General features: G+C 41.3%; 3 protein-coding genes and 1 long non-coding RNA gene across 4 annotated transcripts in view; 2 read left to right on the forward strand and 2 right to left on the reverse strand.

The window, feature by feature from the left end:
- LOC114851364 (protein NLRC3-like) overlaps positions 1–15,868 on the forward strand; it is a 94,826-nt gene extending 78,958 nt beyond the window's left edge. Inside the window, exons 8-10 of the transcript XR_008692623.1 lie at positions 6,982–7,028; positions 7,145–7,336; positions 15,425–15,868. The gene's annotated coding sequence lies outside the window, so the exon portion shown is untranslated. The remainder of the gene's footprint in view (positions 1–6,981; positions 7,029–7,144; positions 7,337–15,424) is intronic.
- On the reverse strand, positions 68–4,582 carry LOC129603099 (uncharacterized). Its single transcript, XR_008692710.1, has 4 exons — positions 2,089–4,582; positions 1,156–2,018; positions 1,007–1,077; positions 68–632 (listed from the first exon to the last, which is right to left on the reverse strand). It is a non-coding gene; the product is annotated as an uncharacterized LOC129603099 (long non-coding RNA).
- The window catches only part of LOC129603091 (uncharacterized), a 506,300-nt gene continuing 492,868 nt past the window's right edge, over positions 9,920–23,351 (forward strand). The window contains exon 1 of the mRNA XM_055502834.1: positions 9,920–14,616. Within this exon, the coding sequence (XP_055358809.1) occupies positions 11,517–12,842 (1,326 nt within the window). The 5' untranslated portion in view covers positions 9,920–11,516 and the 3' untranslated portion in view covers positions 12,843–14,616. The remainder of the gene's footprint in view (positions 14,617–23,351) is intronic.
- Positions 16,348–22,781, reverse strand: LOC114851372 (secretory phospholipase A2 receptor-like). The gene is made up of 5 exons (XM_029143162.3): positions 18,826–22,781; positions 18,387–18,752; positions 17,886–18,254; positions 17,737–17,807; positions 16,348–17,362 (listed from the first exon to the last, which is right to left on the reverse strand). Exons 1-5 carry the CDS (start codon positions 18,866–18,868, stop codon positions 17,228–17,230), a joined length of 984 nt encoding a protein of 327 aa, XP_028998995.1. The 5' UTR covers positions 18,869–22,781; the 3' UTR covers positions 16,348–17,227.

The following is a 23,351-nucleotide window of genomic DNA, read 5'->3' on the forward strand; positions in this document are numbered from 1 at the left end:
CGTACAAAAAGTCATAGTAACATGCAAATATTTTATTGACATAAATAAAACACAATTAAGACCATTCAGCTGCTTTTGCTAATTAAAAAGTGAATACGACCAAATACAACATGTCTTCAGCATAGTGAAGTACCATAGTACCAAGAGTTTTTCATACAACTAAATAGATAGATGATGAAGGATGAATAATAAAAAAAAACCAAGTGAAACAATAGCTCTGCTAGCCTTTTCAGCCCCATGACTTTTTTCTGAGGGTTTTCTGGAAAATGGCATAGCTACAGTCAAATGAATTTATCTCTGCAATCACAAAGTCTTTTCAACTTCATATAGTGCCATAATGTAGGGGACACTGTGCTGTGATTTGAGGTATTTTATTAGTGTTAGTTTTACTGATGCAATGCTTACGAATAACAAAAAAGTCGTATTTTTCAGTTCTGTCTGAAGAAAAATGCACTTTCACTAACGTACATGATATCTACAAATAGGTCTATGATATGTTAACAGTTAACCTGACATTCATGTTTGTATGAGATGCCACTGTTTCCCTTCTTTAGGAAGATTTTCCCATCAGGCTGTTTTCTCCACTTCAGGGAACCTCCACTCAGTCCTTGTTTCATAAATTTCATCTGGAGCTGTGAAACACAGAAGGTACAGGAAGTATGCAACTATACATAACTACTTGAATACACATGTAGCTGTAAATAATAAAAGTCAAACATTTAATAGTCTTACAAAAGTCTTACTTGAAGTAAATTAAATTCTGCAACACTGTACTATGAAGTATGACCTGAATCATATCTAAGCCTGTACCAGTAATTATACAATACAATGTAAAGTGATCTGTGAAAAAATGTGCTACTTTACATGTTTCTGATTGAATGTTCTTTAAATGCAGACATCTCTGATGCAAAATTCATAACACACCCATATTTGGTCACTGTGATGTTCTCTCCTCTGAGAAAAAGAAAACTGCGGAAAAAAAGTAATAAATCAGTAACTGATTTACCTGTGACAGAATGTTTGCTTCCACAGCAAAGTCATTGACATCTGTAGAGGAGCTTACCCTCAGCTTAAGCACTTAGGAAAAAACAAAGCCAAAAAACATTAAGTTTGCTTCGGTTTTACTTTTCTGATCTCTAAACTTTAGCAAAGTACCTTTTATAGTGTCCTCTGGAACTTGCTCCGTGTAGCAGACAAATGGTAGCAACTTAGTAGGCAGAAAGCTCCATATTCCAGAGCTCTGCAAATCTGCAGCACCTCGCAGCACAGCCATGTTATCAAATAATTGTGGCAACTCGTTCCAGTAATTGAACGAGACAGGGCTTAAATCGGACCAGAAGATATGTTTAAAGCCAATCCACCCGAACCACACTTGTTGTCCACTTGGGACCAAAGCCATTACATTAGTGAGCCATACATTAACTGATGAGGCAAATGGTGACGTTAGGTCTGTAAGGTTTCCTTTACAGTAGCTCCAAGCGTTCAAATAATCCATTGGTACATTAACTAAAGTCTTCTGGGTCCCTGCAGTTAGTGTGAAAATAATGTTAAGTTAATCAAAACCTTTCACTTCACACTGTTGGAACTTTGTAAAATAACAAACAGATATAACATGAAAGAGTGGCTCTATATTGAGTTCAAAAATCCTGTCCTTACCATTATCATAAATGGATGCTCTGCTGTGCAGTTTGCATACCACAATGTATTTGAACTGATGTACCCACACCAGGTCTCCTGTATGAATATCGTGCTTCCTTGTGGCGTCCTCCAGTGTAAATATTGAGCTGAGTATGCATATGTCCAATTACCATAAAGCTTGATATAAAGTCCAATCCAAGCCTTAGAATTGTAACCAGCAGACGAAACTGTGCTGATAAACTGATTTACTTCTGTAATGTTGTTAATCGTGGCCAGGTCTATGTAATTGGTTCTGCAGTAGGTCTGAGCTTGATTCCAAGTTGAGTTGATGTTGATGAAGTGATACTTATGGATGAAGCATGTAGAGAAAATGAGACACCCTGAAAGCACATCAATGATCAGGATGCTTTAGTATAAAGACAATCAGACGTTATTAAACATTTCACTAACCTGAGAGACACAGGACACCAAATAACAGCCCGCTGGTCTTCATGCTGCTCTGGCAGATGCTGACATTAAACTATACGTATTGTCTTTAGGCTGATCTACTGTTATAACTAGTGACTTTATGAAAACGTTTGTCCCCAGTCAACATCCAGATTTGCCACTTTAAGCTCTGAGTCACCCTGCTTAAACAAATGTAAGATCCGTCACACAGACACTCCTTGATGACAAATGTCTCCTCCAACACAGATGTTTGGACATCAAGATTTCCTCCACTCACACTCATAATAAAGATAAACAGAATTTAGTATTTTTATGTGTTTCAAAAATGTTATTCCTGAAATATACTGTATCTTAAAAATGTGGGAACAACAAATTAATGTGATATGACATAAATAGACATATTTTAAGTACAATTTGTGTGTCTTTGGGAGTCAGGACTTAAAGTTTAAAATTGACAAGTTTAAAGCCCCAGGTCAGGACTTTATAGGCTTCTCTCAATATCTATCTGCTAGCATTCACTATCAATGTGGAGCTGTGAAAATTGTATACTATTCCATCAGTAATGATCAGACAAACAGCCTAAAGTACCTGAGGATAGCATGGTTTTCACTAATACAGGTACAACAGAAACTGACTCTATTGCAGTAGAGTCTAGATGTGTTGCTGCATGTTGCCATTGTTATTTCTCTCTTGCTCCAGCACCTCTGTAATTCTATTAAGGATAACTCTCCTAATGCAGGAATTAATCAAAGTGTTTTGATTAAGTTTCCAAACATTAAAATGCAGAATTAGAGTGAGACAAGATCTCAGGAGCAGCCACCCATTCACACTGGGTGATCACCTTTATTGAACAGTGTGTAACACTTTGGCATCCTTATCATCCAATGGCAGCAGCAAATCAGTTAACTAAAAGAAGATGTTTCTGAGTAAAGGCAGGTAAAGAATCTAGTAAAGTTGTAGGGTCTTCATGGCTTCCTGCACAGAGAAGGTTTCAGCAAGTGTCATTCTACACATCAGGTTCTGACTTGTTACAGATGCTGTTCAACGCACTGAATGTGTGGGCTCTAATAGACAGGCTGTAACCATGTACAGTGTATTTTACTGTGTGACATCTGATGCAGTAGTTTCCCCCTCAGATACATAAACACGTTTGCTGCGTCCTTGACCTGCATTTCATTCCACATTGTGTCTCTGCTGATTTGCTTATCAAATCTCTACTTAGAAGGATTGAAGATGGACAGAGATGCAAATGTTGTTAGCTAGTTACAGATTAAGTATACTTACTGTATGTAAATCTGTATCCCCACAATTTTACTCTTTTAATACTTCTTGGGACTAAGTTTGCCCACTTTTCAGTCCTTAAAAGTTCACTTGAATTATATTTTAAATGTAAATGTATGATTAGTAAACTTTAGGCATAGAATTAGTCACGTTTACTACTACTATTTACTGCATTAAAATTCACTCTAAATAAACGTTATTTAGCATGTACTAATTATGTACTTCTTGACTACTAACTGTACTAAACAACTAAACTATTAGTGTACTTAATACAGGCTACTATTAGTACACCTGTAGTTTATAGTGTAGCAGGGGGAGCAAGTATCTGTTTTAACCTGGAATTTTCTGCTTCCCAAGCCGTGCTCTCCTAATGAGGCACCTAATTCTTCTTGCACAGTTATAGACCTGAACGGACATTGGGATTGAACATTATCAACACACTGGTCTGACCACATGAGCTAACCAACCTCTAGATACTGTAGGTACTATTAGTACACTTTAAAAATGCACGCACCAATTATGTACAAAATCTTTGACTTTGTGCAAACTCAGGTTCACTTAAGCTATGCATGCATGCATTATGGATTTGCTATGATAGTATTCCTGGCTTACACATTCACACATTCATTTAAAACATAACTCATTCATTTAACACATTTATACTTTTCTGTATACTTGTCAGATTAAGTCAAGTATACTTGAATATAATTACAAATATAGACAATAAACATTTAACCTCTTTTTATACTTGTACGTATAAACCAAGAATACTTAATCACGTGATTATACTTTGGTTTGATATATCTTAGTAAATACATAAAAGTGAACTTAAAGCGATACTGATACAAATGATGTTGGGTAGTATTTAAGAATGAAGAAACACTCCGTACCCTCCATATTATCTATGCAGGAACATCATTTATTCCTTTGCAAAAAGCCTCTGAAACAGGACAGAGGCTTTTTTACCTTCGGCTCACAGACTACAACCAGTGCTTCCTGGTTTTCTCTGTACCTGCCCCAGCAACGGTCGGGCTGAGAGGGGGCGGGGCCAGCCTGAGAGGGGCGGGGCCAGCCTGCTGGAGCCCAACTGCTGTCCGCCTTTGTTTTTCTTCGCATACCTGTACAGCACTAATATTCAGTGGCCAGAGGTCCTGCTGCAGATTATTTAGAAGACACAGTCTGATATTTGTGCTTAGTTGTATGAGTTCAGTGCAGACGAGTTATGCAGGAGTACGAGTGTAAGGCGCGGCAGTTGTCTTGACAGACCGGACCCACATGCAGGGCACAGAGTCCAACTTGTTCCAAATAGATAATGTTTATTGTGCAGGGTACAGAATAGCGAGCTGGAGATCACTGGCACAATCTTCAGACAAGGAGCAGGTTGATAACGGCAGTCAGACAAGCATGGGTCAGCAACAGAGAGACAGGAATACGGTACCGGAGGATCAGGCAGTTCGGCGTCTGTGGACAGGCGATGGTCAGCAACACGCAGGCTCGACGACAGGACAGACAAGGGCTAGGCGATCTCGGCGTCAGTAAAACAAGCAAAGGTCATCAACAGACAGGCTCAGCAACGGTACAGACCTCTTCTGTCAAACCAGCAAATGACTATTTGACGGTCCTCCTCGTCCACTCACCTGAGTGACAGACGGAGACGATTGGTGGAGGTGATAGGGGCGTGGTGAGAGTCTGGCTAAACGCAGGTGCGTCTAAGCGCCAGTCCTGTCTTGCCACTTACAACCCACATAGACGCACGTAGTGAGGCGCGTGTGTGCGTGCGTGCGTGTGTGTGTGTGTGCGTGCGTGTGTGCGTGCGTGTGTGTGTGTGTGCGTGTGTGCGTGCGTGTGTGCGTGTCAATGCGGCTCCTTGGTTTTCACAATCTCAACTGCTGCTACCGCATGACTGTGTCGATGCGGCTTTGCTGGTTTTAATACACTGACTCCTGTTTTCACACTTGAGCCGCTCCGATTTTATCATGGTTTTAACAGGGCTATTGGTCTTTTGGTTTATTTATTTTTCTTCTTCTAAAGCATTGTTTTCTGGTTTTGTACGTGTTTTTTTTTTTTTGTTTGTTTGTTTGTTTTATTTGTTTTTCTCTCATGCAAGGTGTGGTTTGAATTCATTTGATTTAATTTTTTCTATTGCTCATTGCCTGTTTTAATGTACTGTTTAGTCGTTAGTTTTTATCGCTGGTGAATGATTTACATGTACAATAAAGTCTATTATTTTTAAAACACTTCTTTTAATCTTCCGACCCCTGGTGATCTTCTCTTTCTCACAGGCCTACACCGCCCTGTCAAAACTACATGAATCAAACAGATTTTCCAAACTAATCACAGGTGAAAAAATTTGAGAAAACCAAAGGTGGAAATCACATGACACCACAAATAAACCAACAGGGCAAACAAACGCTGGACGAAACAGTATGAGGTTCTGTGCAGGACAAAATTCAGAATTACCCTCTCACACACACACACAAGTGAAAACTTAATTCTCATACATACTAGTGAAATAGTCATACATACTAGTGAAATAGTCATACATACTGGTGAAATAGTCATACATACTGGTGAAATACTTTCATACATACTACTAAAACGTTTTCAGTAGTATGTATAAGAGCAAATGTTTTAGTAGTGTGTACGAGAGGTACCTTTCAGTGAAAATGGAAAGCATTTCATTGAAAAATGAGGATGATAAAAAAGCAGCGGATTCCAAAATAAAAGCTTTTAAGCCAAGCTAATAGTTAGCCACATTGATGTCTGCTTCGCAGACTGAGTAGTTGTGTGTCAACTGCTGTTACTGCTTACAAAGCATGCAAACCATAAATAATCGCAAATATCGTTAAATAAATTCTGGCTGGCTTGACCGCGGTCTCTGAAGAGACGACTCAGTACTTCTCGTAGGAGTCGCAAGGTGCTGGAGCCTGTCCCAGCTGTCAGTCCGACCAGAGGCAAGACTCACCACTAAATAGAATTTATGTTGTTCATGTGTGTGCAGATTGACAGGATGTTTGGTCACAGAGGAAGGCTGTGCTTTACTGGCCTCAGCTCTGAGTTCCAACCCCTCCCATCTGAGAGAGCTGGACCTGAGCTACAATCATCCAGGAGACTCAGGAGAGAAGTTGCTGTCTGCTCATCTACACTGTACACTAAAAACTCTCAGGTATGGAGAAAAATACAGCCAGCATTTGATAAAAGAGGAATTAAGAATGTGTTTGTGTATGTGAGAGCCACTCCTGATCAGTCTTGTCTAGTCTCTACAGGTCAAGACGTTTTTGTGATCAAAGCTTCACCTGGTTATGCTCTGGAAATGTGGTCAACGATAAACATTAGCGACAAACAAAGCCCTTGTATTTAGAGTTGAGCCTCTTTGACTTTGCTCTAGTTTCCTGCTTCCTGTGGTGTCACATTATTTTGAAGATGAAAGAGTGTGTCTGATTATAAAATTGAGAAGTGAAACTTGATGCTCCGTAGATTCCAAGATAAGGATTCAGTTTCTTAGTTGTTGCTGAATGTCCATCTCTACATACAAACCTCCATCTGAACATAATCCTAAACCAATGTGTGTATTAGAACCATGTCTGCATGTCTCTGACCCACTTCTCCTTTTAGGATGGAGCCTGGTGGAGCCCAATGGTTGAGACCAGGTCTGACCAAGTGTAAGTGTGTTTTTAATGACATCAGCAACATTCAACCATCTTCAAACTGTCATGAGTCCTCATCAAACTGATAGATCAATAACTGCAGCTGGATTGTGTTTTCTTCTCTCCATCAGATTTCTGTCAACTCACAATCGACACAAACACAGTGAACAGAAAACTACAACTGTCTGACAACAACAAGAAGGTGACACATGTGGAGGAGGATCAGTCTTATCCTGATCATCCAGACTGATTTGATCTGTGTCCTCAGCTGCTGTGTAGTGATGGTCTGACTGGTCGCTGTTACTGGGAGGTTGAGTGGAGAGGATGGTGTTATGGGAAAAATTGTCTCTTCCTTATTTCTATGTCTCTTCCTTACTTCTATGCAGTTATTATATGATTTATGACTTATGTTCTGCAATTAATATCTTATGTTTTGTCTTACTGTATGCATTTGACATTTCACCTAGATTGTTCAATGGTTGTCTCTGCCTGATAGACTCTCAACTCTAGCTCCCAAACCCAAGGTCAGGGAGTTGTGTCTCTGTCTGTTGAGACTTGGTGCTCCTTTCTCACAGATAGTTGGACGTCAGCAATGCAGGTGTGAGAATGTAAATATCTTCACACACACTGCGACAGGGAGGAGATGGTGCATGTAATTTGATTGGGTTAGAAAGACATTCCACCCTAGTCGGACAGAGAAGCTAAAAGGCAGAAACAACTTTAGGATCGTGGGCTCTTTGCATCACACCTTCGTGGTGTGTGCACTGATCTCCCCAGCTGGTTTTTGGTTTGTTGATGTGCACGATCAACATCCATGTTTTTATTTGCTTTCCCCATTATTTTTATTTTTTTATCCTTTCTTTATTATTTTAATAAATCGCACAAAAGGACAACTCTCTCATCTGCTTTATTATGGAAAATTTCCGCCACAGAAATTGGCGTTGTCGGCAGGATCCCGCAGCAGGTCGTCTGGACGGTGTGACCAGGGACGATAGTCCTGAGGACTAGGGTCGCTCAGCCTCCGAACCTCTACAGACATTCAGAGCTGGGAGGACTGCTCACCCGTCTGGATCGCCTCTGACGAGATCCACGAACTCAGATTCAAACTCAAATCCTAATTTGGCTCAGCTCGGTGAGAGAGATTCCTTTTAATTTGGGAAAAAAAACAAAAAGAAAATATAACTAGGAAAAGAGATAATATTTCTAAAACGACTATGTGGCTGAAAACATCTAAAATATAATAATTAGGACCAAACAATTTTTTTTAATTAAAAAACTTAATATTCGGGTAAAATTAATTAGGTCAAAGTGTGCCCTGGTGGTCGAGACGGTGGTTGCTAAGGGTTGGCTCGTGGAACCGAGCTTCCGTCTGTACTGAGGATACAGACATGTTTTTCTGATCTGTGCGTGGTCCACACGTGGGGGACTGAGTATAAAAGACGGCTTCTGAAAGAGGGAGTGCGTTTGCAGAGTGAAGTATTTTCAAGAGACGAGGGCCCCGGGCCTAGAGGGGCCTAACGTTGAGGAAGTACTTCGTGAAAGACTCTGTCGCCAGATCGGGTTGGTTCCCTTTTTACGGAGACGTCCGATAAAAAGGCATTTTGGGAAGGTTCCGGCCGGAACACATAAAAATCTAAGGCAGAAAACCGCCGGGACTCTGAAAGATGGGTTCGGGGCGATCTAAGTCTCCACCACCAGACTGCAGCATTCCAAAGTAAAAGTAATTAAAAGTAAATATGGTTATTAGTGCGTTTCATGTTTCCATGAGTGGGAAACTGGTTATGGGTTCAAAAGGAGAATCGCTTGTGTAAGGACATATGCACCTTAAAAGAAAAATTAGAGACAAAAGAAAAGATCTTAAAAAGCAAAACTATCAAAACTAAAGCCCTAAAAGAAACAAAAGATGAGAGTAACAGGAAAAAAAGGAGATAACAACTCTGGGGAAGAATTGTTTGCACTCGCCACACACACACACATACACCACACACACACATCATGTCAAGAGCAAATGCTCCCATTGTTTCTGCTCTCTATTCTAATGCAGAACCGAGCGCGATGAGGGTAAATCCGGATCTGGACTCCTTTCCCACCATCAGCAGAAGAACCGAAGGAGAAGAAGCGCCTGACCAACAACCAGAACAGGGTGGAAGCTCTGACACCACAGCAGCTGGAGGACACAGACCACAGCATGGACGCCTCACCGACTCACACAACGTCTGCAGCCATCACGTTCTGGGCTCATCAGATGAACCAGCTACTACAGACCCTGCACCAGCATGAAAGGACTGTGTCTGAAGCTTCAGAGGAAACTGTCTTACAAGCGTGTGTGTCTGACAGACACCTGCTTATGACAATCAGCAAAGGAAAACAAGGACAGAGCAACAGCAGAAAAGACGTGCTCTGACACAGACACTGGTTGAAACAACAGGAGAGGCTTCAGACGTGATCGGCCCAAAAGAGCTGCAACCGAGGATCCAGGAAAGGTCTGTCATCGAGGAACAACTGTCCCATTGAAATGCTTCACCCGCTGGCGCTCACATCAGACTGATGGTTGGGGAAGGAGGAAGGTGACGGTTCCTTTTCACCTGACGTACAAGACGGTACCGCAAACACACACACACACACATTCATACACGCAATGAAGTAACACGCTTACAGCTGATACACGCTCAAATTCATGTTCATGCTTATCTGCTCGCAATGAAGAATCGCTTTTTGCTTAAAAAAAATCCCACAGAGTGATTTTAAAATGATGACAAACAGCTAAATGACAACTGCTGCATGACTTTGCAGTCTGATGGGTTTAAACTATTTCAACTTGCAACAAATTCAGTAATAAAATCCTCCATGTTTCTAAAAATACTTGTGCACAATATAGGTTTGTCTGGCCAGACTATAGGAAAACGAAACAGACTATTAATGACTATTAAAGGGAAGACGACTATTAGAGAGAAGTAATAATAATTACTGTACGTACCAGATTATTAAAGAAAAACTTATTCTTTCACTGTCATGTGCAACATCTGACAGCAAGACACCTTAACATTCATTTTTGCTTTTAAACTTATGCCCAGTTAAATTTTTAGGAAGACATCTGATGTGTAGTTTAGGTATTTGATTGATTTCCACTCCAGACGGAGTGCAGGTTACATCTACAGACATTCTAAATAATCCCTCTTTTGTTGGTGTTAACTTCAGCTCAGCTGTGCTCTTATCATTGGCTGCTGAGGGGGGGCTGTAACTGAGGCCCTCACACAGGCTGCATCACAGCTTGTTTATGATTTCACACACACTCAAACTGACCTCAACTTCCCTCTTTTGGGATGAACACAGGTCTGCGCTTGCGATTTCTTTTACTAACGAACAAAAAGGTTTTTGATGTTTATTCTACAGCTCCACACGTCCCTCTGTGAAAACATGATGGAGACAGATGCAGGACGTGGGTCCTTTCATGAACAGATGTCAACGGGGTGGAGACTGGTGAACGACTTCTGACCCCATGTGACGTATTCACCTACTTTGCATACTTTTAGAAAACTTCTTTTTATTCTGCCGTCATGTGCAGCAAACAGTAAACTGGGTACCTCCACATTCTAATGACACACTACATGTTTTTATTTTCATTTTTCAGAGGACGCTCTGACCCAACACTCAGCCTTACAGGAAGCCCTGCTTCCCTGTGGCTCACACACAGACATGATGTAGGTTTGATCAGAGGATGTGAACCAGTGGTCATCACACCTAAATTTGACCACAGACCATGTAAACAACAACACCCTCTGAAAGGAAGCCATAGACAGCGTTACTGCAGACACCACTAATCTACTGAATCATTGGATGCTACAGGCCACAAAGAGAGCCTGTCTAAATTACAGTTTGTTCAGACAAAGGTTATTTTCTGGGTCATTGTAATTACAGCTGATGGCAAATCCATCTCACCCAACAGAGTTAAAGCAATTTGAAACCTGCCTAAACCGTGCACGTAAAAACAGCTGATGTTTTTTCTAGGTCTTTGTTCTTATTGTAGGACCTTCAGTCCTAACTTTACTGTCTTTGAGGCCCCACTCAGGGTTCTGATGCAGACATCTTCATCGTCCACTTCTTGTCTCACGTGGACGTCTGAGGCTGAACAGGCGTTCACCGACCTCAAACTTGCTCTTCAGTCGGCTCCTACTTTGGGTCTACCTGACCCTATGCGACCTTTCACCCAAACAGTGGATGAGAAATCAGGTTGTATGACCTCTGTCCTTTTACAGGATCACGGAGGACGTCCGCGCCCTGTAGCCTATTTCTCTGCTAAGCTTGACCCAGTCGCTGCGGGGCTCCCGATGCCTCCGAGCAGTGGCTGCGGCAGAGAAAGCCGTGCTGGCATCACGTGACATTGTTGGCTATTCTGGTGTCACCCTGCTGGTTCCTCATGCCGTGTCTTTGATCCTTTTGGAACAAAAAACATCACATCTTTCTACAGCCCGATGGCTTAGATACAACACCATCTTACTGGAAATGCCAAACATTACTGTCAAAAGGTGCAATGTGCTTAACCCAGCCACTTTGTTTCCAGGCCCTGACGATGGCGAGCCTCACAACTGTGTTTCGGTCTTGAACCAAGTCTGCACTCCGCGCCCAGATCTGTCGGAGGTGCCAATTCCTAACTGTGACCTCGTTCTCTTTGTTGATGGCTCCGCCTCTAGAGACCCTGCTTCGGGCCGCTGTCAGGTTGGATATGCAGTCTGCACCTCTCATACTGTTTTACAGTCTGGCGCTTTGCCAGGACATTACTCTGCTCAGGCTGCAGAGTTGATCGCACTGACCGAAGCCTGTAAATTGGCTGAAGGGAAGTCTGCTACTATCTACACAGACTCCAGATACGCTTTTGGCGTCACACATGACTTTGGTGCTCTGTGGAAACACAGAAGGTTTTTGAAATCTGATGGCAAACCTATCTTGCATCATGATAAGGTTGCTGATCTGCTCGACGCAATTCTGTTACCAGCTGCAATTGCTGTATGTAAGTGTCCCGCACACACTGGGGGCACTGATCCCATCTCTGCTGGAAACACACGTGCTGATGCTGCTGCGAAGGCAGCTGCTCGACATTCCCTTCCCTTTGCTCCCTGCCTCTTATCCTCCACCTCTACCCAACCTCCCTCTCCTCCCTCTGCTCTCCCTGATCTTCAGACATTCTCTACCCCACAGGAACGCAAGCTCTGGCTGACGAATGGCGCCACCAGTAGCCACGGCGTTTGGTATGGGCCCGACGGCAAACCTTGCCTACCTAAACACTTTTTCCCTCATTTCGCGAAGTTGACACATGGATTAGACCATGTATCAAAGGGGGGAATGTTAGATGCTCTTACAAAACATTGGTACACTAAGGGATTTTCAATCTATGCGCAAAAATACTGTGAAGCATGTATGACATGCGCCCAACACAACCCAGGTAAGACGACTGCCAAACCACTGGCAGCTCACCCACCACCGGAACAGGCGTTTGACCATTTAATGCTGGACTTCATCGAACTAACGCCGGCAGGAGGTAAAAAGTATTGTTTAGTGATTGTTGATATGTGGTCAAAATGGGTGGAGGCCTTCCCAGCTAAACATGCTAACAGCCATGCAGTTACCAAAGCCTTGCTGACAGAAATAATTCCCAGATGGGGAATTCCATCTAAAATCAGCAGTGACAACGGCTCACACTTCGCAAACCAAGCCCTCGAGGAAGTGGGAAAGTTTCTGAACATCGACATCAGAAAGCACTGCTCTTACCACCCTCAAAGCGGAGGGGCGGGTAGAGAGAAAGAATGGCACTTTGAAAAACAAACTGGCTAAATGCTGCTCAGAGACTGGTCTCAAGTGGACTCAGGCTCTTCCCATTGTGCTCTCATACATGAGAATGAGGAGAAGGATGAGAACAAACCTCAGCCCGTATGAGATCCTATTTGGTAGACCCCTATGATGGGACTCCACCCTGAGACCGAGACTAGGATTTTACCACCTACTGAAATGTGCGAAGACGCAATGCTACAGTACTGTAAGAACTTATCCTCTGTTCTGTCCCAAATCTCCAAGCAGGTGAAAGCGGCTCTGCCCAAACAGGCGACAGAACCACTGCACATCATTCAACCAGGAGACTGGGTGATCATTAAGGAGCTTCGCAGGAAGCACTGGAACTCAAAGCGGTGGCAAGGTCCCTTCCAGGTCCTTCTGACGACCAACACGGCTGTGAAGATCGCAGAAAGAGCGACTTGGATCCACTCCAGCCACTGCAGGAAGGTCCCGGATCCGACAGACGACCCTCCATCTATATCTACACCACACGAGAAACCACCACTGACGAAAAGAACTGAGAAGGACGACCCTCGCTGTGCTCACACATGCACTGAGGCGAGGCTGCGTTGACCGTTCAGCTAAAGGTGTGAGCCAAGCGCCGCCTGAAGCTGCGCCGGTGAATCACACTATCAGACCATACATCTACACACACGCTCCTGAGAAAACACACACACGAGCAGCCTTGAGTTGCCAACGCTGGACGACGTGTAGACTCTTCACATCACGGGAGTGACAGTGACTCAGACGACATTGGGAGGAAACCTGGCGGTGATAACGAATCCCAAGTGTCTCTGTGATCAGCTGATCACTACCTGAAGAACTCCAACGAACTGGCAATACTTCAACACACAGGTTGGAAACAATCTAACGCTACTGTTCAACAGGACGAAGCAGATTGTTACGAGACATCAATTGTAACATCGTTGCGTTAGACATTTTATGTTACTCTGAATATTGCCTTTATCATATGATGTTTCCATGTAACTTCACACACTACTTTTGAAGAAGAAAATTTCACAACACTGAGTTTAAATATCCTGAAGTTGACTTGGTGTTTAATTTGCTCACAATCACTTATTCACTGCTACAAAAATTTTCATCCTTCATCTACAGATGAAAGACAACACAAGCGGCAATATGCATCATCATTCTGGTTAAATCCCTGAATCTCCTATTTGCTCTAGACGCAAATGTACAATTAAAGATCCGAAAGCATGAAATCTATCTTAAGATTATATGATACAGAACCCCACCGGAAACCTATGGCTATCATACATTAATTGTATTTATTACATTACGATTGAATGGCCGTAGACACGTTGTTAGCAGAGAAAAGAGGCGTTTGTGTTATGTTTGGAGACGCATGTTGTACTTACATCCTGAATAACACTGATTCTAATGGTATTGTGGCGAAGGCGCTCCACGGCCTTCAGAATCTCAGCTAACTCTGGTATAGGTTTTTTTTCCCTTGGAATTGGCTAGACGAAATGTCTGGAAAATGGAAATCTGTTCTCATGTCCGCAGCTGTTTCCCTTATAATTGAGATGGCTGTGATTCTCTTGTTTGGTTTTTGCGTTATCACACTGGTTAGAGGTCTCATCATGCGTGCGACCCCAGCAACACTCTCGTATCAAATGACACAATGCACTATGTTCAAAAACCCCAACTCTAATTCACTTAATGACTTTGACGATGGTCTTAGGCTATCGGATCAAAAATATAACATGATACAAATATGATAATGAGCTTATTTTCTTCACATGCCAATACAGAAGTTATTCTTGTATAACTACCCACCAAAACAGTTCCCAACCTTTTGTCCCTAAGTTACTTGCATTTTATGTGAAGGTGTATTTTGAATCTTGATGAGTTAATACCCTTATTGTTTCATTTGCAAGGGTCTTTTATTATTACAGAATGTGACGTTGACAATTTTTATTCTTTTATGGGTTGATTAATGTGTAATCAAAAGGGGGGAGTGTTATGGGAAAAATTGTCTCTTCCTTATTTCTATGTCTCTTCCTTACTTCTATGCAGTTATTATATGATTTATGACTTATGTTCTGCAATTAATATCTTATGTTTTGTCTTACTGTATGCATTTGACATTTCACCTAGATTGTTCAATGGTTGTCTCTGCCTGATAGACTCTCAACTCTAGCTCCCAAACCCAAGGTCAGGGAGTTGTGTCTCTGTCTGTTGAGACTTGGTGCTCCTTTCTCACAGATAGTTGGACGTCAGCAATGCAGGTGTGAGAATGTAAATATCTTCACACACACTGCGACAGGGAGGAGATGGTGCATGTAATTTGATTGGGTTAGAAAGACATTCCACCCTAGTCGGACAGAGAAGCTAAAAGGCAGAAACAACTTTAGGATCGTGGGCTCTTTGCATCACACCTTCGTGGTGTGTGCACTGATCTCCCCAGCTGGTTTTTGGTTTGTTGATGTGCACGATCAACATCCATGTTTTTATTTGCTTTCCCCATTATTTTTATTTTTTTATCCTTTCTTTATTATTTTAATAAATCGCACAAAAGGACAACTCTCTCATCTGCTTTATTATGGAAAATTTCCGCCACAGATGGGTTTATGTATCAGTGAGTTACAGAGGAATTGAAAGAAAGGTTGATGAAGACAGTTTGTTTGGATGTAACAATCAGTCCTGGAGGCTGAGCTGCTCTGATGATGGTTACTGTGTCTGGCACAATAGCAGAATAACACCCATCTCCTCCTCTGAGTCCAACAGAGTATCAGTGTATGTGGACTGTCCTGCTGGTTCTCTCACCTTCTACAGTGTCTCCTCTGACAAAGTGATCCACCTTCACACCTTCAACACTACATTCACTGAACCTCTTTTTCCTGGGTTTGGGTTTGGTTATTCTGGTTCCTCAGTGTCTCTGTGACATTCTCAGTAGTGTGTTTAAAGTGTTGTTCTGCCAAAAAATGCACTGTTTAACACTTAATTCAGTCTGTTTATGTCTGTCTCATGTTTAGATTCATATATTAAATCTGTTGCTTCCTGAACCAGTTTTAAATAATTCCTTGTGAACTTCTTCCTCGTCTAATCTTTTAAAGATAAAAGCTCTTGTTATTCCAGGATGAAATGTTGATGACTTGTGAAGTTGTTTTCCAGTGAACATCGGGATTTTTCCCTTCCTCTGAAGTCACAGACACGTTTATCTCTGACATCATCCATCCATTTTCTACCTGGTGGTCCCCATAGGGGTCACTGAGGGTGCTGGAGTCTATCCTAACTACCTCAGGGAGAGAGGCGGAGTACACCCTGGAGAGGTCACCAGTCTATCGCAGGGCCACACGTACAGTAAAGACAGACAGCCATTCACACACACCTACGGGCAATGCAAAGTGACCAATCAACCTGACCGCATGTCTTTGGACCGGAAAACACAGAGAGAACCCTTGCGACAACAACAGGAAGAGGAGAACATGCAAACTCCAAACGCGGACTGCTACCCACTGCACCACTGTTTGCATCTTTTAGTTTTGTTTGTTGTTTTATGTTAAATTTGTGTTTCTTCAGAAACGGTTTGTGGCTTTGTTTGAGTCAACACAACCACCAGAGGGCAGAAAATCCCCTGGTTACTTAGCAATAATCTCAGTTTTGACGTCACTGTTTGCAAAAGTTTAATCCCTCCTGTTCACATGTAAAGTCATTATGACTGATCAGTTCCTTAACGGTTAATGAATATTTTTGTGACATCGGAGCTGCAACTGGTGACAAGGAAGGAGAGAAAGCTGAAGGAATAAATAGTGAAAAGAAATACAAAACAGGTGGAAAAGCCACAAAAATAAGGATGAGACAAACCTGGAAGTAACATTAATTATTTTATTAATACAAACTGTACTTCATTTTTGCAATTACTTTAACAAACGTACACAAAGTCATAGTAACATGCAAATATTTTATTGACATAAGTAAAACACAATTAAGACCATTCAGCTGCCTATGGATAATTAAAATGGAATACGACCATATACAACATGCCTTCAGCATAGTGAAGTACCATAGTACTAAGAGTTTTTCATACAACTAAATAGATAGATGATGAAGGATGAATAATAAAAAAAACCAAGTGAAACAATAGCTCTGCTAGCCTTTTCAGCCCCATGACTTTTTTCTGAGGGTTTTCTGGAAAATGGCATAGCTACAGTCAAATGAATTTATCTCTGCAATCACAAAGTCTATTCAACTTCATATAGTGCCATAATGTAGGGGACACTGTGCTGTGATTTAAGGTATTATATTAGTGTAAGTGTTACTGGTGCGATGTTTATGAATAACAAAAAAGTCATACTTTTCAGTTCTGTCTGAGGAAAACTTTCACTAACATACATGATATCTACAAATAGGTCTATGATATGTTAACAGTTAACCTGACATTCATGTTTGTATGAGATTCCACTGTTTCCCTTCTTTAGGAAGATTTTCCCATCAGGCTGTTTTCTCCACTTCAGGGAAGCTCCACTCAGTCCTTGTTTCATAAATTTCATCTGGAGCTGTGAAACACAGAAGGTACAGAAAGTATGCAACTATACATAACTACTTGAATACACATGTACCTGTAAATAATAAAAGTCAAACATTTAATAGTCTTACAAAAGTCTTACTTGAAGTAAATTAAATTCTGCAACACTGTACTATGAAGTATGACCTGAATCATATCTAAGCCTGTACCAGTAATTAGATAATACAATGTAAAGTGATCTGTGAAAAAATGTGCTACTTTGCATGTTTCTGTTTGAAAGTTGTTTAAATGCAGACATCTCTGATGCAAAATTCATCACACACCCATATTTGGTCACTGTGATGTTCTCTCCTCTGAGAAAAATAAAACTGCGGAAAAAAAGTAATAAATCAGTAACTGATTTACCTGTGACAGAATGTTTGCTTCCACAGCAAAGTCATTGACATCTGTAGAGGAGCTCACCCTCAGCTTAAGCACTTAGGAAAAAACAAAGCCAAAAAACATTAAGTTTGCTGTGGTTTTACTTTTCTGATCTCTAAACTTTAGCAAAGTACCTTTTATAGTGTCCTCTGGAACTTGCTCCGTGTAGCAGACAAATGGTAGCAACTTAGTAGACAGAAAGCTCCATATTCCAGACCTCTGTAAATCTGCAGCACCTCGCATCACACCAACGGTATCAAATAATTGTGGCAACTCGTTCCAGTAATTGAACGAGACGGGGCTTAAATCCGACCAGAAGAAATGTTTAAAGCCAATCCACCCGAACCACGCTTGTTGTCCACTTGGGACCAAAGCCGTTACATTAATGAGCCATACATTAACTGATGAGGCAAATGGTGCCGTTAGGTCTGTAAGGTTTCCTTTACAGTAGCTCCAAGCGTTCAAATAATCCATTGGCACATTAACAAAGGTCTTCTGGGTCCCTGCAGTTAGTGTGAAAATAATGTTAAGTTAATCAAAACCTTTCACTTCACACTGTTGGAACTTTGTAAAATAACAAACAGATATAACATGAAAGAGTGGCTCTATATTGAGTTCAAAAATCCTGTCCTTACCATTATCACAGATAAATGGATGCTCTGCTGTGCAGTTTGCATACCACAATGTATTTGAACTGATGTACCCACACCAGGTCCCCTGTATGAATGTCTCGCTTCCTTGTGGCGTCCTCCAGTTTAAATATTTAGCTGAGTATGCATTTATCCAATTACCAGAAAGCGTGACATAAATTCCAATCCAAGCCTTAGAATTGTAACCAGCAGACGAAACTGTGCTGATAAACTGATTTACTTCTGTAATGTTGTTAATCGTGGCCAGGTCTATGTATTTGGTTTTGCAGTAGGTCTGAGCTTGATTCCAAGTTGAATTAATATTGATGAAGTGATACTTATGGATGAAGCATGTAGAGAAAATGAGACACCCTGAAAGCACAACATCAATGATCAGGATGCTTTAGTATAAAGACAATCAGACGTTATTAAACATTTCACTAACCTGAGAGACACAGGACACCAAATAACAGCCCGCTGGTCTTCATGCTGCTCTGGCAGATGCTGACATTAAACTATACGTATTGTCTTTAGGCTGATCTACTGTTATAACTAGTGACTTTATGAAAACGTTTGTCCCCAGTCAACATCCAGATTTGCCACTTTAAGCTCTGAGTCACCCTGCTTAAACAAATGTAAGATCCGTCACACAGACACTCCTTGATGACAAATGTCTCCTCCAACACAGATGTTTGGACATCAAGATTTCCTCCACTCACACTCATAATAAAGATAAACAGAATTTAGTATTTTTATGTGTTTCAAAAATGTTATTCCTGAAATATACTGTATCTTAAAAATGTGGGAACAACAAATTAATGTGATATGACATATATAGACATATTTTAAGTACAATTTGTGTGTCTTTGGGAGTCAGGACTTAAAGTTTAAAATTGACAAGTTTAAAGCCCCAGGTCAGGACTTTATGTACTAAGAGAAGGCTTCTCTCAATATCTATCTGCTAGCATTCACTATCAATGTGGAGCTGTGAAAATTGTATACTATTCCACCAGTAATGATCAGACAAACAGCCTAAAGTACCTGAGGATAGCATGGTTTTCACTAATACAGGTACAACAGAAACTGACTCTACTGCAGTAGAGTCTTGATGTGTTGCTGCATGTTGCCATTGTTACTTTCTCTCTTGCTCCAGCACCTCTGTAGTTCTATTAAGGATAACTTTCCTAATGCAGTAAGTAATCAAAGTGTTTTGATTAGGTTTCCAAACATTAAAATGCAGAATTAGAGTGAGACAAGATCTCAGGAGCAACCACCCATTCACACTGGGTGATCACCTTTATTGAACAGTGTGTAACACTTTGGCATCCTTATCATCCAATGGCAGCAGCAAATCAGTTAACTAAAAGAAGATGTTTCTGAGTAAAGGCAGGTAAAGAATCTAGTAAAGTTGTAGGGTCTTCATGGCTTCCTGCACAGAGAAGGTTTCAGTAGATTTCATTCTACACAGCAGGTTCTGACTTGTTACAGATGCTGTTCAACGCACTGAATGTGTGGGCTCTAATAGACAGGCTGTAACCATGTACAGTGTATTTTACTGTGTGACATCTGATGCAGTAGTTTCCCCCTCAGATACATAAACACGTTTGCTGCGTCCTTGACCTGCATTTCATTCCACATTGTGTCTCTGCTGATTTGCTTATCAAATCTCTACTTAGAAGGATTGAAGCTGGACAGAGATGCAAATGTTGTTAGCTAGTTACAGATTAAGTATACTTACTATATGTAAATCTGTATCCCCACAATTTTACTCTTTTAATACTTCTTGGGACTAAGTTTGCCCACTTTTCAGTCCTTAAAAGTTCACTTGAATTATATTTTAAATGTAAATGTATGATTAGTAAACTTTAGGCATAGAATTAGTCACGTTTACTACTACTATTTACTGCATTAAAATTCACTCTAAATAAACGTTATTTAGCATGTACTAATTATGTACTTCTTGACTACTAACTGTACTAAACAACTAAACTATTAGTGTACTTAATACAGGCTACTATTAGTACACCTGTAGTTTATAGTGTAGCAGGGGGAGCAAGTATCTGTTTTAACCTGGAATTTTCTGCTTCCCATGCCGTCTCCTAATGAGGCACCTAATTCTTCTTGCACAGTTATAGACCTGAACGGACATTGGGATTGAACATTATCAACACACTGGTCTGACCACATGAGCTAACCAACCTCTAGATACTGTAGGTACTATTAGTACACTTTAAAAGTGCACGTACCAATTATGTACAAAATCTCTGACTTTGTGCAAACTCAGGTTCACTTAAGCTATGCATGCATGCATTATGGATTTGCTATGATAGTATTCCTGGCTTACACATTCACACATTCAGTTAACACATAACTCATTCATCTAACACATTTATACTTTTCTGTATACTTGTCAGATTGAGTCAAGTATACCTGAGTATAATTACAAATATAGACAATAAACATTTAACCTCTTTTTATACTTGTACGTATAAACCAAGAATACTTAATCACGTGATTAAACTTTGGTTTGATATATCTTAGTATATACATAAAAGTGAACTTAAAGCGATACTGATACAAATGATGTTGGGTAGTATTTAAGAATGAAGAAACACTCCGTACCCTCCATATTATCTATGCAGGAACATCATCATTTATTCCTCTGCAAAAAGCCTCTGAAACAGGACAGAGGCTTTTTTACCTGTGGCTCACAGACTACCTTCGGCTCACAGACTACCTGCCCCAGCAACAGTCGGGCTGAGAGGGGGCGGGGCCAGCCTGAGAGGGGGCGGGGCCAGCCTGCTGGAGCCCAACTGCTGTCCGCCTTTGTTTTTCTTCGCATACCTGTACAGCACTAATATTCAGTGGCCAGAGGTCCTGCTGCAGATTATTTAGAAGACAGCAAGTACTTTAGCACGCAAAGTCTGATATTTGTGCTTAGTTGTATGAGTCAGAGTTCAGTGCAGACGAGTTACGCGGTATGCAGGAGTACGAGTGTCAGGCGCGGCAGTTGTCTTGACAGACCGGACCCACATGCACGGCACAGAGTCCAACTTGTTCCAAATAGATAATGTTTATTGTGCAGGGTACAGAATAGCGAGCTGGAGATCACTGGCACAATCTTCAGACAAGGAGCAGGTTGATAACTGCAGTCAGACAAGCATGGGTCAGCAACAGAGAGACAGGAATACGGTACCGGAGGATCAGGCAGTTCGGCGTCTGTGGACAGGCGATGGTCAGCAACACGCAGGCTCGACGACAGGACAGACAAGGGCTAGGCGATCTCGGCGTCAGTAAAACAAGCAATGGTCATCAACAGACAGGCTCAGCAACGGTACAGACAACGGTACAGACCTCTTCTGTCAAACCAGAAACAGAAACAAACTTTCCCCCCACACCCCCACCAGATCCATCCACACAGCTTCACACCTCAGCATCCCATACCCCCCTCACACCCCTCTCCATCAAAGAGGACATCTCATCTGGACACCTGTCTGTCAAACTCCTGAAGTTTGCTGACGACACCACCCTCATGAGTCAGCCTACAGGAGTGAGATAGCCAATCTGGTATCACGGTGCAGCGCAACATGCAACAACCTGGAGCTCAATGCTCTGAAGACAGTGGAGATGACAGTGGACTTCAGAAAGGACCCAGCCCCACTCCCCCCTGTCATCCTCTGTGACACTCCGATGACCTCTGTGGAGTCTTTCTGCTTCCTGGGCTCCATCATCAGGCAGGACCTTAAAGTGGGAGCAAAACATCAGCTCCATCACTAAGAAGGCTCAGCAGAGGATGCACTTCCTGAGGCAGCTGAAGAAGTTTCACCTTCATGTAAAGATGTTGTTAAACTTCTACACTGCCATCATCGAATCTATCCTCACGTCCTTCATTTCAATTTATCCTGAATTGCACTATTCAAGTACCATGTCATGTTGTATGTTGTACTGTTTGTACTTTTTTATGCTGAGATGCACCACCTGCCAACACCAAGTCAAATTCCTTGTTCTATATGAGGAATTCTGATTTCTGATAATGGGGTTTAAATAAAACAGAACTTGCCCTCTAATGGAGGCTGTAGGACAGAGATTAGTTTAGTTTGAGTTAATGTACTTTTTTTGTGAACTACTTTTGTTTTTGTGAAGTAATTCTGATAATTCTACAGGTTTTGCAGTCCACAACAGGTTGTATCCTTAGGTTTTAGTTCGAGGAGTATCAGGGGAATCAAGGAGAAATTGCTATTATTTTTTTAGACCTATGGCAACAAATCAAACACAGGGTGGCGCTGCTGTGCTATTAGTACCACGCGTGGGATAAGAGTTTAAACGGATTTAAACAGTTACTGCACAGGCATACATTTTTAAGTCATCCAGCTTTACCTTATCGGTTTTTGTCTGTTTCACCTCTCACAAGGTGGATTTCCAACTAAAAGACAACTTGCACTTGCAGTATTACAGGAAATACACTGAACAGTAATGAAGGTTCTTTACTTAAATTACTGTTGGTAAACAGTGTTGTAGTGTTTGTACTACATCCAAATATATTTGCTGATGATTTTTCTATTCAAAATGGAAACAAACTAGAGTGAAATTTCAAATATGAAAGTTACAATGTTCAAAAACAGCAGAAGCATAAATCGCTCAGAGTTCATCAACCATGCTGCTGTTACTCACATGACTGTCTAGACTATTAACATAATTATATTTTGTAGGAGTTTAAATAGATGTTGTTTTTCAGATTTGAATTAGAATTTTGATTATACAACAAAAAAGTTTTAAAAACACATCAGGTCACAGTGACCTTGACCTTCAAGTGGACATTTGACCAAATCTGAAGAATTTCAGTTGGATTCAATCAGAGCTCCTGCATATATGTGCAATCTGCAAAGAAATTTTTGCAAATAAGTTTCTTGTGAATGTTGCCCACACCTCAATCGACCCCCCTTCACTCACTATAAATAATGGCATGTAGTC

This window comes from Betta splendens, chromosome 2 (assembly GCF_900634795.4).
Source record: "Betta splendens chromosome 2, fBetSpl5.4, whole genome shotgun sequence".
In the NCBI taxonomy this organism is placed as follows: Eukaryota; Metazoa; Chordata; class Actinopteri; order Anabantiformes; family Osphronemidae; genus Betta; species Betta splendens.

Coding starts and splice junctions, on each gene's coding strand:
- LOC114851372 (XM_029143162.3), bottom strand. CDS start 18,868: ATGAAGACCAGCGGGCTGTTATTTGGTGTCCTGTGTCTCTCAG. Junction 18,753..18,825: donor TGGTGTCCTGTGTCTCTCAG/GTTAGTGAAATG, acceptor TTGTGCTTTCAG/GGTGTCTCATTTTCTCTACA. Junction 17,363..17,736: donor AAGCAAACATTCTGTCACAG/GTAAATCAGTTA, acceptor TGTGTTTCACAG/CTCCAGATGAAATTTATGAA.